At 36.7% G+C, this 17,663-nt stretch overlaps 2 protein-coding genes and 1 non-coding gene across 3 annotated transcripts; 1 reads left to right on the top strand and 2 right to left on the bottom strand.

Moving 5' to 3' along the window:
- The first annotated feature begins 3,752 nt into the window (after positions 1-3,752).
- On the top strand, positions 3,753-5,020 carry LOC135671609 (uncharacterized). The gene is made up of 2 exons (XM_065179810.1): positions 3,753-4,066; positions 4,184-5,020. The coding sequence occupies exons 1-2, from the start codon at positions 3,777-3,779 to the stop codon at positions 4,944-4,946; spliced, it is 1,053 nt and encodes a 350-aa protein (XP_065035882.1). The 5' UTR covers positions 3,753-3,776; the 3' UTR covers positions 4,947-5,020.
- Positions 5,021-8,437: 3,417 nt separating this feature from the next.
- On the bottom strand, positions 8,438-8,519 carry TRNAS-AGA (transfer RNA serine (anticodon AGA)). The gene has a single exon. It is a non-coding gene; the product is annotated as a tRNA-Ser (tRNA).
- Positions 8,520-11,035: 2,516 nt separating this feature from the next.
- On the bottom strand, positions 11,036-13,357 carry LOC135671618 (cytochrome c-like). The gene is made up of 3 exons (XM_065179822.1): positions 13,153-13,357; positions 12,623-12,756; positions 11,036-11,383 (listed from the first exon to the last, which is right to left on the bottom strand). The coding sequence occupies exons 1-3, from the start codon at positions 13,262-13,264 to the stop codon at positions 11,288-11,290; spliced, it is 342 nt and encodes a 113-aa protein (XP_065035894.1). The 5' UTR covers positions 13,265-13,357; the 3' UTR covers positions 11,036-11,287.
- Between the last annotated feature and the right edge of the window lie 4,306 nt (positions 13,358-17,663).

Genomic DNA, 17,663 nt, shown 5'->3' with positions numbered 1-17,663 from the left:
AAAGAGACAAGTTGATGAGTGGCAGCTTCTGTCAGAAGTGATGATTCCAAACCGATCAATAGCAGAAGCAAGCATCTCTTGGCTGTTGTCTATTGCCACAGTGAAACATCCAGTGCTAAGTCCAGTAGAACATTCAGTTGAAAGCTTAAGGATAACTAATCAAGTCATTGTCAAACCAGTGAGCAAGTAACAAATTGTCAATTAGGCTATCTTGTTGAGCACTTTTGTTTGCCTCCTCAACAGCATCTCCATAAGGGAAATGCTTGATGGACCTATCTGTAGGAATAGATTGAAAGAAAGCTTGGTTTCCCTCTCAGGTTGAACATGACTTCATTGTGTGAAAAATGGAAGTTATGGTGATGAGAAATCTGATGTTGAATGTCTGTCCTGTGTAAATGTTTCACTTCAGTGTACTACTAAAATGTACTAGTACATGCCAATTCTCTAGTGGTACCATACACTAAAAACATAGAAGTAAATGTTCCACTTCTGTTGTTTTGGTAGTGGTACTACTAACACATAGAAGTACATGTTTTACCTTAGTTCAAATTGATCATTTCAGCTATAGTCAACTCCTGCATTTGGAAGATAAAGTATGTTCTATTTCTCAGTTGAGTTGAACACTTAATTTCTCTTTTATTTTTTGATGGGACATTGATGAACCACTTGACCAAATGCAAAAATGGCCAAGCTGCACAACAAATCATCAAATGCCACCACAACAACAGTGAAGTTTCTGAGTTTGCCATCACTCCACATTTCTTGTGTTCTCAGAAACCAAATAAAAACAGAAGCTCTGTTTGTGTTTAGTCTCCATCTTGTCCATTGTAAAAATAAGATCAAGTTTGGTAGAGAAGTAATATCACAAGCACAACAAAAATGAATGCCAAGGAGAAGGGCTGTGGAAATTGCATGAGAATCTTGTGGATCATGAACCACTCCACATTTTGCTCTCAAATTGTCAAACAAGAATGAAGCTGTTTCATGGCACATGTAGCTGAAATTTCTCAAAGAAAAGACATGTAGCTGAACTAATGTCAGCAATGGGCACTCAGCCACATCATTGACTTCCTTCAGTTTTGCAGACTGTCTTGTGCTTCAAAATTTATGGCTGATCCAATGGAATAAGACCTCAGGATCTGTCCAAAGAAGAAAAGGCCATGTCTTTTGGCTTTCTCCATTTAAGTTTACCAATGATCTGATTCTTCAAATTTCTACTGTTTCATGGTCTTTCATTCAAAGTTTTGCCTTGACAACAGTTGTATCATGTATCAAAATTCATGGCCATTGCTTTTGGTGTCTGACTTACCTAACTCCACAAAACATTGTCAAGATAAAAGCTAGAGAGGTTGCATCATTCTTGCATGTGCAGCCCCCACACACTGATGTGGTCACAACAAAGGTCACTTAGTGAGGCTCCAACTATTGTGTAGCCTGCAGAACCAGAATGAAATCTCCAAATATGAAGTCAGAGATTATTCATAGTGTGCATCCAACCACTGTTTGATGATTCAGTGGAAAGAAATTATGACTAATCTAAAAGAGTAGAAAATAAGCAGTGCTCTCACTTATATCTTTATTTTCATTTCTCAACCAGCATTCACTATGAAAGTTCCTTCTGCAGTCCCAAAGATCATCCATTTACATTAAGAACAGTTTTTCCAACATCAATAACTACACATTTCTGATAGTCATCTGTCATCCACTGGCTACTATAATTTCTCCATGATCCTGACATGCTGTTCTTTACAAGTAAAACAAGCATGGCACATGGTCGAAGACAGTCAAATCCAGCTACTTGCTACCTAACATCTATTCCAATTCCCCTTTTGCTTCAGCTAACAGAAGATGCAGTCACCACGCATGGATGTTGATGCCTCACCATAATACATACATACATACATACATACATATATGTGTATGTATGTATGTATGTATGTATGTATGTATGTATGTATGTATGTATGTATGTATAATCTTTGAGCCTCAGAAGAAAAAGAAAGCAAAGTCACCACTTGGCCTCAAAAACTAAACAGAGGAGAAAAGAAAAGGATATTAATCAGTAGAGATCGCAGATTAATTGACATGGTGATTGTTTATAGGCTGAAGTACCAAATGATCAGAGATAGGAAAGGATTCTTCTGTATTGATGCTCAAGCTGATCCACACAGTTGAATTGACATGCTAAATTCTGTATGCTGCTTTCTTCAATTGCAGCTTCCTCTTCATCTGTCTTGAAAGTGACATGTTTCTCTACGACTGTGAGGCCATAAGAAATTGGTTGGCTGTCAATTTTTGCCATCCAAAACCCAGAGGAAGAATATCATGATGCTACCTACTTTGTTAGGTATAGTGTTGATAAGTCATTGGCACGATGGGCTCATAAGGAATTGTCTACTTTGGACGATGAGCATACCTGCAAGGTTCTACCCTTTCCTTTTAGGAGTAAGGACCCGACAGACTTAAGAGTCTTTGATTTTCCTACTCTTCAATCAATATGGAACTAAATGTCTTTTTCAGTGCTCTCTCCCATAGGAGAGCCAAGGGCTCAAGGCTCTCCTTCTAGTGCCAATTTGATAAGTCAATTTTATTATCATTAGTGTGACAGGCTCACGAGGAATTGTCTGCTTGAAGCGGTAGGCGAATCCATACGATTTTACCTCATGAATTCCAAAAGATACATTTGTTGGTAAGGATGACCCGATCGATTTATAAGTCTTTGGTTTTCTATTCCTTAATCGATATATGACTAAATATCTTTATCAAGTACAAACAAACTAAATGGTAAGAACGTAGTACCAGATCTTCCAAGATTGTTTACAGATAGAGAGCTGGTTGTTTCAGTCTTAACATTCTTCCATGGATCTTTCTGCACTTGAAGTTGTCCTCTAGTAGTCACCATTTTCCATATATCTTCACTTCAAATAGCAGGACAATCCTTATCTAATAAAGCCTATCTTTAGGATTTTACTTTTATTTTTTATTTTTTATTTACTTTTGTGTTGTTCTGGTGGATAACTTTTTGCTTTTCTCTTTTGCCAGTTGTTTAACCCAATCTTCTTCTTTGCATAGAAAAATCCTAAGTAGATTAAGAAGAAGAGCAGCAGCAAACAAACAGTAAGAGTAAGAATGAAGATTATATTAGGATCTTCTAAAAGTAAAATATTTAATTTTATTTTTTTTTAATATCTGACCATTTACCGTTGAATACGTATTAATTCTTTTTGAGCATATGTGATAACGTGAGAAAAAATAATATCAAATATTTTACTTTCGTAAATATAAAAATTTTAATATAAAATTAAAAAATATAAACATTAAACTACTGAACAAAAACTAATTCGGCACGTGCAAGACAAGCAATCCGGCTCTGAATTGGATGTTCACGTGCTCGACAAGCAATCCGGCCCTGAATTGGATGTTCCCTTCCCTATCAAACCTCAGACGGGAGCCACGGCACCGCTCGACCTCATCCTCACTTACGACCGTCTCGTAGGGTAGTGCCCAGCAAGCTCTGTGGCAGGAGTACCGTGTTCCCTGCCTCGCTTAGCACAGGTGATCGTCCACACCTTTCGTGAACCGGATCAGGTGGCGAGCTTGGACGCCTCCATGTGCAATTGCCGACCGGAAGCTTGCGTCGAAGCTGAGCCCATCGCAAGCCCATCGCATGCCGCCACCTTTTTCCACACGCTCTCGGATGCCCTCCACGCCCCATTCTTCTCCCACCACACCCTCCTCACACAGTCATCGATCCTTCTTTTTAAGGGCGAACGCAGATGCATGCGTTCCATCGACAAGCTCGATTTCCACTTGCGATGTACTCGTCATCCACGAGCTCGACCTGTGCGTCCCTCGGCGTCGGTGATCCGACGGGCCTGAGCGACGATTTGTTGATGGACATCCTGGTACGGCTGCCCTTGAGGTCTTTGATCCGATGCAACAGCGTCTGCAGATCCTGGCGTCGACTGATCTCTGACGGTGGCGGCTACCTCCAGACACGGCTCCCCTTGATCGCGTCCGCTATCTTCTACCGCTGCGGTGTCGCCGAGATCGACGACAAACCGAGGTACGCATGCACGACCAGCGGGGGTGCCCTCGAGTGCAACAGCCTCTGTTTCTTCCCGTTCCACCGGGAATCTGCCATCGTTGACTGCAGCAATGGCTTGATACTTTGCCGCTCCAGCCTCGGCTCCACGCTTCACGTCGCGAACCCGACGACAAGAAGGTGGATCGAGCTCCCGAAGCCCCGCAGGAGGAGCCAACTCTCAATACTGGCCTTCGACCCGTGCCACTCTGCGGAGTACAGGGTCGTCTCCTTCACCGGCTGGCTAGCGCAGGGGGCGAAGATAGAGGTATTCGCGTCGCATAGGAGGAGTTGGGTCGAGCACCAGGTGCAATGGGGACTCCCCTCCGACGCCATGTCCACCACCATTCGCTACTTCGACGGCGTCCTCTACATCCTCGCCTATCCAGATCAAGTCGTCGGGATCGACCTCACCACCATGGCCTGCCGCAAGATCGAGTTGCCGGAGGCCACGAAGCAGGAAGGGCGCGTCGGCAGATCCAGCGGCCGTCTTTGCTACTCCCACAGGGATGGCGATCAGCTAAAGATTTGGGTGCTTGGAGATCCCAATGGGGGTGATCACTGGCTGCTGAGACATGTCATCGGCACTCAAAAGCTGGTGCAACGGTGTCCTGAAACGAGCCGTTCCTCTATCTTCTCTTCACTGCCAATCAACCAGTTCAAGTTCCTGGGATTCCATCCACAGAGAGAGATGATCTACTTGTGGCTGCCGGGGAAGATTGTAAGCTATGATCTAGGCAAGCGTTTGATGGAGGAGGCTTATGAGTTTGGGAAGGAGACGGAGGGAGCGTTCGTCGTCCAGCTTTGTCTGTACCCCTTCTCGAGCCACGTGTCGGACTGCGTAGCTGATGTGAGGGTGTAGCAAGCATCAGAGGGTGGTCGGTGGTGAAGACGTGATTGGAACTTTCATGATTCGAATAAATGATTTTTATGTTATTTAATATCTTCAGTAAGAAATAAGCTTGATTTCATTATCATACGATGGCCTAACCCTTTGATTGGGGATTGAAACTGCGTAAGAGTAATATGAACTTAAATACTTCTGACCAGTATTAATGCTCATTTAACTTTATTTATCATAATATCATCGATTTTATCGACGAAAGCATAAAAATAATGAGTAAAAAAATAATTTTAATATTTTAATTATATTTTTGATGATGACGATTGACGATGCCATTGGAGGTTATGGGTAACTGTTGTAGATGAGGAAGGTGAGCAATGGCTCAGCAACTTGATGTTATGTATCTATGTCGACATTGCTCAGCAACTATATCAACATCAATGTAAATACAAAACGATGAAAAAGCCACTTGGCATCTGCATCAGTGTTGACACAAATGCAGATGCAAAGTATCGCTTAACATCTATGTTAGTACAAATATAGATGCAAGTACAAAATGAGATCTCTGCATGTATATTAGCACCGATAATGATGTGAGGAAGGTGGTGTCATTTTGCATCTACATCAATGTCGATACAGATGTTGAGCGGTACTAGCGCAGAAGCATAGCGTCAGCATTTGTGTTATCCTCTTTCTCCTTCCTTTGTCTCATTCTTGTCATTTGCTCTACCTCTTCATAAACAATAGTCACTCATAGCTCCCAATGATGTCACCATTGAAAACATAACTAGAATGTTAAAATTATCATTTTACCTATCGTATTTTGTACTTTCGTCGATAAAACCAATAGTGTTAGGATAAATAAAATTACATGTTTCACTTTTATAGGGAATAAACTATAATTAGCCTAATTATATATATATATATATATATATATATATATATATATATATCTCCAAATAAGTTAATTTATGCCTTAACGAGGAACTATAGATCATACCTAATAAGTTAATTATATATATATATAATTAACTATATATCTCCAAATAAGTTAATTATATATATATATATATATATATATATATATATATATATATATATATATATATATCTCCAAATAAGTTAATTTATGCCTTAACGAGGAACTATAGATCATACCTAATAACTTATTGTAGACACTATAGTAATAAGTGATTGACATTTTATCAAATACGTGATTAACATCTTAGCAACACATAACTAATATCTTAGTATTATATTAAAGGAAGATATTTGAATTGACGAAGAAATCATTGATGGCTTCAAGATGCCCGGATTTGATACATAATTAAGTACACACTAATGCATGGATTATTTGGGTTGTCGTCTTGAATCTCTAACTCTAATTCCCTCAAACACTCTTCCAATAATTATGATCATCTATCTTACGACAAAAACCCTAACATATACTACCATTAGACATGCTAATTGTTGCGGGAAACAACTGTATGCCGTGGCCTCGGGGCCGACGCGGCTTGGTTCGGGTCCGAATGCGCAGGGATCTGGCGTGGCGTTCCTCGGGACAGCTGGGGTGGCTGGTTGCGATGGCCCGGGCGGGATGTTGCGTGGGGAGTAAGGCTTTTCCGCGGTGTTGGGAAGATGCAACCTCGCCCTTGTACCTGCGCACAGGTCGGGTCGGAAGCTCGGCCCGACCCCTCCAACGATCAAGTTAGAAGATGTGGAAGGAGTTTTTTAGTGAAGAAGTCTCCTCCCCTTTCGTTTAGAACTCGGGGGTATTTATAGGGCGGTTTAGTGTTACCTGATGTGCCTGCCTGCGGGAGGCAGGATCGTACCTCTGACGGCGTCTGACATTGTCATTGACGTTGCGTGGGGAACCGAACTGCCGCAGGGTATGGGCGAGCTTCAGTCGTCGTCCTCCTCTGCCTCGGTCAAGCACGCGGGGTCAGACAACGATGAAGTCGTTGTCTGAGAGCGGATGACGTCAGCGCATGTTGAGTCAGCATTATTGCCCTCCTCCTCGGACAGAGTGGCACCCAGGTGAGGCCGACGTCGTGACACGTCATGTCGCCATTATTACCCCTATCACTAATCATCTCTAATTTAACTAATATATTTAAACATTGAGTTTTGTTAGACATACCCCATGTTTTTACTCGCAATCAAATTATAATGTTCTTGAGAAAATATTGCGATTAAATCTAAATTACTTTGGAGTTCACAACTAGAATCCATCGAATACGTATCAAAATTGAGGTAGATTGAACTAGTTAAATGGTATACGATGTTAAACTAAATCGATTTTAATCTAGTCTGAATTAAGTTAGATTTTTACAAACATTAATTGTAAAAAATGAATCTAACAAGTCTCATTTAGACAAAGAAATTAGAAATAGAAGTTTCCAAAATTTTACCTAATGAATTTAAATGCGAACAATCAATATCGCCAAAAAGAGTGATTTAAAAATTAGTCTCCAACCCCTTGTAAAATGCAAAAAAATATATTGTCATATATAAATACAAAATCGACTAAATGTGTAAATGCTAAATAATAGTTCCAAAAGAAAGAAATTAGCTTGCAAATTGTAAAAGGATAAAGAAAATGATAATCTATACAAAAATAAAGGAGAGAAATTCAAGAAGCCTCGATACAAAGAGACCTTAAAAAGAAGTCTAAAAACTTTTACCGAATACAAAAATATATTTTTCAAACAATAAAATAAAAATATTTTGATCAACTTGGAAAATACAAGAGAAAAAAAAATATCACTTAACTTAGATTCTCACAAACATTGATTGCGAACAATGAATTTAAATAAGTCCCATTTAGAAGGAGAAACTAGAAAAAGAAGTTTCCAAACTTTTTACCTAATGAATTGAAATACAAACAATCAATCTTGTCAAAAAGAGTGATTTAAAAATTAGTCTCCAAACTTTTGCAAAAATCAAATGCAAAAAAAAATTATTGTGATATATATATATTGTGTAAATGCCAAATAAGCGATACAAAAGAAATAAATTATATTATAAATTGAAAAAGGAGAAAGAAAATGACAATCAAGAAGTCTCGTTAAGAAGAGAACTTGAAAATAAGTCTAAAAATTTTTACCCAATAAAAAAGATATGTTCAAAGAAGAAAAAAATATATTGTGCAACGAGGAAAAGATAAAATGAAAAAAAAAATAAAATGTAACAAAGAAAGAAAAAAATTATTGTGATATATATATATATATATATATATATATATATATATATATATATATATATATGTGTGTGTGTGTGTGTGTGTGTAAATGCCAAATAAGCGACACAAAAGAAAGAAATTATATTGTAAATTAGAAAAGGAGAAAGGAAATAACAATTAAGAAGCCTCGTTAGAAAGAGAACTTGAAAATAAGTCTAAAAACTTTTACCCAATAAAAAAAGATATGTTCAAATAAGAAAAATGATATATAAAAATATATTGTACAATGAGGAAAAGATAAAATGAAAAAAACAAAGTGTAATAAAAACGTGGTCGGCAGGATTCGAACCTGCGCGGGCAGAGCCCACATGATTTCTAGTCATGCCCGATAACCACTCCGGCACGACCACAATTGATGATTAATGTGTATTTAATTTTCTTATTAATGGTTATGTTACATTCTAATGTTCTTAATTAATGCCCATAATAAGGCATCATAATCGGTGATAGAAAAAATACTAATTTATAATTAGAAAATGATAAAAACCATCAATCTACATGCTCATAATGATATTCGAACAAAAATTATTTTTAAAGATTTATTTTACACATAATATTCTCCTAACCCTAAATAGTTAGGACGGATTTCGTCATTTTCTCTCTCTATTTCTTTACTTTGTCAAGCTAGCTAACTTATGAATTAGAAGTCTATTCTTGACATCGTTCTTTATATTAAACGATCACATCAAGATCATACCACCTTGGGGGCTTAAGACTTCAAACATGATCGTGGTTTCCTATATAGATTAGTCATAAATTAAGTTGGACCGACTAACATCCAGTCAACCATTGACATTAACCTTATAATTTTAGAATTAAAATAAGGATCCAATATATTGCATGAATGAGCATCACAGATGACTTGACATATTCTCGTAATGAAACAATTTATCATTTCCTTCGTTCCTTAGTTGGCACAGTTTGAAACCATGTAGACTCTTTAGTGATAGTCATAACCACTAATCACTACTAAGCACTTTAACTAGACATTGGTTCAATCACACTAGAATGCTCGAGACCACGATATCCCATGTTCTCCGATAATTGAGGTAGAGGGACCTAAACATTCAGAATTCTACATTAGTAGAGGGAGGAATGAATTGATACATGTATCGAGAATTCCACCTAAGTAGAGGGAGGAATGCGTTGATAGCATCGAGAGGTCCTCCTTCATCCCAAAAATTTAAGAGGAGCTAATCCACTCGAGCTTTCGTCTCTCGAAAAATAACACCGATCAAAACTTTTCATATTCAAATGATTATTTATGACATGTCTAACACTTTGATGTATCAGTCTTTCTCAACCATTCTTCATGAGTTAGTATAGTAGACGTTGATTAAGGTACACTTAAATTGAACTAGGTTACACTAATCATCTAAGAATTAATTATCATAATTTTAAGAATTAGTTGTCATAATTTAAAAAAAATAAAAAATAATATTAATCATCTAATAATCACATTCTAATTATTCTGCGAAAAGTCTGAGTTGGTTTAGTGGAAGTTGATATAATTATACTCAAAATTAAATTAAGTTATACTCATATTACACTCGATAACAATATCTTATAAAAAAATCTTCAATTTCAATTGGATTTAGTTCATAATTTTTTATCATTTATAAAAGTGAAAACGAATATGGTGACATTTGGTGAAAAAAAAAAATAATGGGGGCTTTTTTGGTTAAATGCCCAATCAATTATTACTACCAATCATCAAATATCATAGAAAGTATTAGGTTGGATGTGCTGCTCAAAATAATTTGGACGTGTCCATATTAACGTGAGGAAGAGGAGGCAGGACAGCGGTCCATCGCTGGCATACGCGCATCTCGTTGCAAAACGTATTTGTCGGGAACGGTCAAGATTCGAATTAGATGAATACATGAACAGAGTCCAACGCTGCTATTAGAGCCATTTATTTGGTTTATTTTGGCAGGGATGAGAAATTATTTTATTTTCATTAAGAAAATTATTATTATTTGTTATAATTATAAATAATTTCTCTTGCAAATAATTCTCTCTCAAATTCCCACAAAACCAAACCAATGCTCTGTCTCCATAAAGATTGTTGGAGGAAGATATAATCATGTAGATCTCAAATTGGGTAGATTCTTGAGTTTTGAGGTTGCTTCCAATATCCACATTTATGGCTAATCAACCTCTGCTTACACCTTTCCATCTCAGGCATTGAGAAATTAGTTCTTGTAATTACAAATTACTCAATCTCAGGCATTGAGTAACATGTCCATAATGAATGACCAGAACAAGTACACATCTTTCTCCAAACTAATTACAAATTAATTCTTGTAATTAGTTGCAATTATTTTTTTTATTAAATTAATTATAATTATTTAAAATTTTAATCATATAAAATTATTTTTTTAATCCTATATAAAAATCTTAATGTTTCACTTTCATAACTATAAGATTTCAATATAATTTTTAAAAATATAAAAATATAAGAAATTAAAATACTAAAGATGATTAATTATAAAAGATAATATACAATTAACCCTCATCAAAGTATCATCAACATGATGTTTTAGGGGATTTGACAAAATGCAATCTAGGAAGCAACATGACGACAGTAGAGCTGCATGACATGCATTATTACTGTTAATGGAGAAGAATCAGTCATAAGGAACAAGCCAATGGAAAATCTTAGAGAGTTGGAATATCTTGTTGAAGTTGCAACCCTGCTAAAATTTCTACCATCTATAAAGTAGCTAAGATAAATATCCAGCAAGTCATAGCACACTGACATACATACGAAAACATGTGCAGCACACATCCATCACCAGGAAAATAATTGTTTGAGCAAGTTACTAACCTACCATATGTGTGAAACACACAAGAACCAGAACCATCACAAATCATCACCATACTGACTATACCCAAGAAGATTACAGTAAACATGAGTTTGGCACAATGTCTTTAATGCCATATTAATCTCGAGGCGACATAACTCAGGCAAGAAAACCATAACAATGGCAATTGATCAAAGAAAGTTCTAAAGAATTTACATGGCTCAACTGCTGGACACAAGCAAGCCACCAAAGTCGTGGTTCTACTGGCCAAAAATAAGAAATGTTTTCGGTTTGATAAAAGAACAAAACCCTTAGGAAGCCGTTGATTGTTTGAGATAAGCAATCAGATCTGCACGCTCTTTTGGCTTCTTCAGACCAGGAAAAACCATCTTAGTACCAGGAATATACTGCACCAACAAGAAAATACCATAAGGAAAAGAAAATACAAGAAAATTGTACTAATAAAAACGTTGATTCCATATAAAGTTGTAACAATCCTGTAATCTCCAGTACAGGCTCCATTTTGTAATTCAAGAAGTCTGTGGATAAGTAACTGAATATTTGCTGGGCATTGAGATGTATCAGTATTCCCAATAATTCGACAAGTGTTGAACTATGTTATTTATTTTGGCTGCACCAGTGTTCCATTACCACTAGAACTCTCAACTTTACCCAGCAGGTCTATGTACAAAAGAATTATTGCACCACCACGAACATCAACTCAACCGACAACACCAGTAGATGCAGAGCCTCCCATAAAGGTAAAAAAAAAATTAAGTAAAGGAGATCAAATTTCAAACTCTTCTATCAACGATATTTGTAGAAACCAGCCAACAAATATTACAATTAGGGTCTCTACTGACCGATTCAGGACAAAATAAAGACCATTATATATATATATATATATATATTCTCTTCTCTTCTTCTCCTCTTATCTTCTTCTATCTCCTCATCAGGCACTGGTCCATATGCAGAAAAGATTCAATTCAATATATTTATTGTGCAGAATCCTTTCTAGGAATCCCTTAGATTAGGATTCCCATGAGTCACCAGGTCCCCCTTCTTTCTCTTATCTCCCCTCATCTGCATCATCTCTCCCATTCTCAATGGGAAAGCTGCAACGATGACAAGACAACAACAATCCTACACTTATATCCCTCCTAATCTTTTACAAAAGGTGAGGCCTGCTCGTACTATTTCTTCTTCCTTATATGAAGGATTAATAGTTAATTGATAATATAGTAATTCCCCTCAATATAGCTACTTTCCTGAAAATGATTTGCTACAAAACTTTGAGCAGTCCCCATATACAACACTATAAGTGTTTCATTACATTCCTCAGTAAGCAATGTGGTGACCTAACAGTATCAAACAATATGATGAGAAAATAATAAAGTACTTCTGCCCCTGGACTAAGAAAGGAAATTCTTTCATGTTTCTTATAAATTCAAACTACTTATCACGTGGAACTAGCCAACAACAGGTCTTCGCCCGCCCCAAACACACAGAAAATTGTGAAAAAAGCAGAGGAAAAGAAGCCCTAATCCTAATACTCAACCAAGCATAGAATTTGTAGAAATTGCAATTGAATAGCAAAAAATGGACATGCACAGCAGAAAGAATGCTAGCCAAAGGTTCATTCGTACCTTCTTAGGGTTAAGCAAGTAATCGTACAAAGTTGATTCCTCCCATACCACAGCCATGTTCTTGTTTGCAGTAGAGTAGGAGTATCCTGGAGTCGTACCAGATTGCCTTCCAAAAAGGCCATTCAAATTGGGTCCTGTGCGTAACAAAGAACCAATTATCCTCAAGGACACAAATTCTACTCGATGAAGCAAATATTGTCAGACAGTTATCGAAGCTTCAACATGGGCAAATAAAACGAAAATGCTATTCAGCTAAAATGAACAATCGGGACAAAATACATCGATCACAAAACTTTACGGCATAAAAAAGGGGGAACGCAGACAACGAAAACAACCAAAGAATTGCAGGATTCCAAAGATCTAATCCAAGCAGGGTAGCGCGTGTCCAAGAAAGCAGCCTTAAATACTAGAGGAACCAGATCTCATTTACAATGACAACCTAGATCGTCAAGAATCTCGCACCAGATCATATGAAAGAACCAATAATATGGACCATCAGGAATCACATCAAAACAGAGACTTTGATCAACCTTGCTTGTGACCGGCGCCCTTATCGACGGTGTGGCACTGGGCGCACTTGGTCTTGAAGATCTTCTCTCCGGCATTGGGATCGCCCGGCGGAGCTTCCGCGAAGGACGCCATCGATCGCCCTCCAAAGAGCTGCTCTCTCGATCTGAATCCGAGCGCTAGGGTTTCGTACTGTTTCCTCTTGCTTCGCGTCCATCTTCCACACGCCTATCGTCTCTGTATAAAAGATCAGCGATTATTAATTACCTATATTACCCTCCAGATTTTGCCAAAATTCCGAAGATATACTCAATAACATCCAATAAATAAAACAAATCATAGAGGTATATTAGTCATACAATACTGTTCTGGAACACGGGGTTCGATTTGGGACGGATTCTTCCGATTTGGTAGACGGCGGCGGAGGCGCCACGTGCTCGAATGCATGTGGTCGAATTACACAAAAGTCCCGATAATTTACGTGAAATAACACAATAGTCCTATCAAGTTCACAACGGAGACCCGAAAAATGATAATAAATTTTCTTCAATTTTCTTGGTTGATTTTTCGGAAAAGGACTTCGTTCTTGAGTTTCTATCACTGATTATTTCATTAATGGGATTTGAATTACATCTTATATGGTATATGATGTTTAAAATATTAGTTTAAACTTAATACGTGTCATCCTAAATAGTAGTAGGAAATAGAAGTCTTTCACTTACCATGTTAGCATTTGCTAGATAGAAATTATTTAATTATTATTATTTGTTACGTGATATATTCATATTCATAGCAAGCGATAAAGAGGAGCCCAACTATAAAATATAACTTAAGGCATAATTCTTCTTATCCTCATCTATTTCAGAAGTCTAACTTATGTATCAAAGAGAACGAACCCCACCCAACATTGGTTGAAGTGTAAGTTGGACCATATCAAACATCGAGAGGAACATTAGATAAATGAAAGGATTCTTAATGCAAGTCGTGCCGATTGAGTGTTCCATATCCGTGGATTTCCCTCTATCAACCCATTTTATATGAATATTTTATACACGACGATTAAGATAAATGCTTATAGTGGTGGGATCGATGGTTTTGATAGAATCGTTCGTAGCTCAGTGGTGTAGGAATTCACATTTGCTCCGTGGTGTTGGTTGTGCATCATGCCTGCCTCCGTCGTCTTTGTGTTCTTGTAAGTCAAATGACAACACAAAATATCATCGATCTAATATATCTAATGAGAACGTATAGATCATCATGCATTAGTTGTATTAATATAAATGCATTGGTATTTATTAAGATGATGACAACATGCAGTAGTACACTGAGCTATTCGTTCGAGGCTGTACGCCATCCATCGACCTCCAGTCAGCAGGTCATCCATCACTCGAGAATGCAACAGCACATCTTGCCGTTGCTTCCACCGGTGGGATCAGGAACGCAAATCACGGCGGCGGGAGAGTGGCCTGCTGCCGCACACGGCTCAGCACAGTCGTCCTTGGTGTGGCATCCTCCGACGAAGTCACATTTACCATGATACTGATCCACCGAATACCCTACCAATCAACGAAACCATTCCAAGTCAGCTGATGTGAGATATGATGTGATGTGAGATACTGATTCATATTTCTTCTTTCTTTTTTGTTTCTTGAGTTTTGATTAGTCCTCTATCAAACAACATGGGATGTGATGTGAGGTCTTAAGACGATTCTTCCTTCAGACTCTCGAAAGCACCATGAGTGAGAGAGAGAGAGAGAGAGAGAGAGAGAGAGAGAGAGAGAGAGAGAACGAGGAGGCCAAAAACCCTAATGGATGCCATCTCTAAATGAACCAGTGATCACAAGAGGACTCAAGTTGCAGACCCCAATAAATTGAAGCTGCAAGATAATGATGATGATGATTTATCCAATATGTATTATCAGAAAAATCAATATAAAGTTAAATATATTGGTTGGTATGCTCCAAGTTTTCCTTTGGGAAATATGGTGGTGAGCGTAGTCATCTTATAGACTCCATGAAATCTAAGGAAATAGTCTTAATGAGCTACTCTACTCGGTTCATGGGATCATAGAGATTTGAAGGATTGAATCATGAAGCATATTGAGGCTAAATTTACTCCTCAAGAAGCATCTCAAAATCATGTACAAATGGTTCTTGCATTCGTGATCAAACTAATCAAGCAATAACTTATTCCTTGAGAATTAGAACTATTTGATTCATCGAATCATACATCAAGAAACTAATTAGTTTAGTATGGAAATTTGTCTTGTGCTTGGAATCAAACTCATTAAGCATATCTCTCTACTAAGAGTAAGTTTGAATTCAACCCAAGGTTTCAAATTATTAATTTCAAGTGAGAAAATTTATGGAATAAATCTAATTACTAATCTATTTAGTAACTTATATCAATCCAATTAATTATTATATCTCTATGTGAAATATTAGTGTGTTGCATATCTCCTATTCTAAGACCAGATGATAATGCTATATTCTTATATCATAAATTTGTTGCTTATAATTATTGATATTTTCATGCTAATAGATTTGACCATGGTTTGATTCGAATTGAAATTGAACCAAAATTGAATCTACTCAATGGTCTATCAATTCTAAACTTAACTGGAACCATTTAAAAAAACCTAATAATCAAAGCTTATGAATACTTATATGTCATTAGATGGATTATATATATATATATATATATATATATATATATATATATATATATCCACTTTTTAAATATTAGGAATAAAATGATACCTTTTCTATTTTAAAAATTAAAATTAAAATTTAACAAAGAACCCGTGGTTCGAATAGAAACTAGAATCGTCGATTCTAGTTTCGATTCTAGAATCGATCCTATATGGTTTAGTTCTGATTCCCAACATTTAGGAATCGAAACTATTAGCTCCGAAATCAAAACTATCGATTTCAAGACCAAAGTCAGGAATATATCTTCAAGCAATCGAGAGCCTCTCTCATCCAAACATGTCAAACTTCTCCTCCCAAAAAAATCCATGAACAAAAAATAATTATTGAATAAAAAAAGCTAAAATGACTAGTTAATGGTTAAAATGCTTAGTCAAGTCAACTAAATGTTTAATAAGTGTGTTGACTTAGAATTAAGAGGAGAGATTATAAATTTTCCTCTTCTAATTATTAACAGGATTTTGGTGTCAACAACAAATGTTAGGATCTATTGCATATCGAGTAACTCTTTAACTGGACTTTCTGTAAGTATACGTAATATTTAAATAGGAATAAGAAGTTAGAGAGTCATCAATAGTATTTACACTGAATTCAAATAATGAAACGATAAAAAATATATATATAGGTGACAAGTGATCCTAATATATACCGGTGGATGTCACAAGCATGACTAAAGATAAAACCAGCAGACTAACGATGAGAACAGAGATCTTGGAAGCCATTTGTGATGAACCTGATGAAAAAAATAATTGAGAATAGAAGATTGGTTTTTTGTGAATAATGGTGTCGAAGAAAGGCTATTAAATAGAATCTTTACGACCCCATGAGATTTGCTCCACACTAATCTTGGGTTTAGTCTTATTTGATGGAAATTATAAGTATTCATTGAGCATATTTGAAGTATGATATGTGAGAGATGATTCATTGAACCAAAATATGAAAAATAAAATATTTTATTTGGATTTACTCTTCTGGAAGTATATAAAAAATATATCCATATATATATATATATATATATATATATATATATATATATATCTATTTAACTTAATCGATAAGTTGTTCCATTGATATTGGTTTTGGTTTATTCGATGGTTCTCTTGTTGAGTTTATTTAACGAGTTTATCTCGGTATATAATTTATAAGACCGGATACATTTAACTAAAGTTAGAAAACAAAATTTCTTTTCCAAATTCATTCTAATAGATCTCATTTAGTGAATCATCGATGAGCCGGTTTTAGAACAAAATCGATCAATCAATCTTTGTCCATGTATTTGATGGCGAGGGAGGGGGATAAGGCCTCTCCCAATTGAGATACTTGGTTCTTGGTGATCATGTGCACTGACCAATTCAGATTTAAGCCCCGATCCAAATAGGCCCTGATAAAAAAATATCATCCCTTTTAACCCATGTTGGAAGTAGGGTCCCCTTCACCTTGAATCTCTCCTAAGCCACAAGATAGTAGCCATTTGCCCTCTTGTAAGCTTACAAGCAGGAGTGGAATATGTTCAACATGCAATGATGTCGACATAGCAACATTCCTCGATAAAGTTAATCAAATAGTATCTAGGGTTGTATGTCATCTAAGATGATGATATCCTCCGTCAGTCCACACATGTCACAATTAGTGGATGAAGGGAGAACTGAAGTTCAACCTCCATGACATCAACATACAAGCAGAGGCACGTGCACATCGAGTGATATGGATGTTACTCGACTAAAGAAACTTACATTTAGTGCTTATCTAGGATGGAGTATTTTAGGTGTAAGCGTTCTTGATACTCGAGGGTCAAAATAGAGCTCTTCATGATTTGAAGATCTAT

This window comes from Musa acuminata, unplaced genomic scaffold (assembly GCF_036884655.1).
Source record: "Musa acuminata AAA Group cultivar baxijiao unplaced genomic scaffold, Cavendish_Baxijiao_AAA HiC_scaffold_1144, whole genome shotgun sequence".
Taxonomy (NCBI): Eukaryota; Viridiplantae; Streptophyta; class Magnoliopsida; order Zingiberales; family Musaceae; genus Musa; species Musa acuminata.
This window is presented reverse-complemented; position numbering and strand designations above follow the sequence as displayed.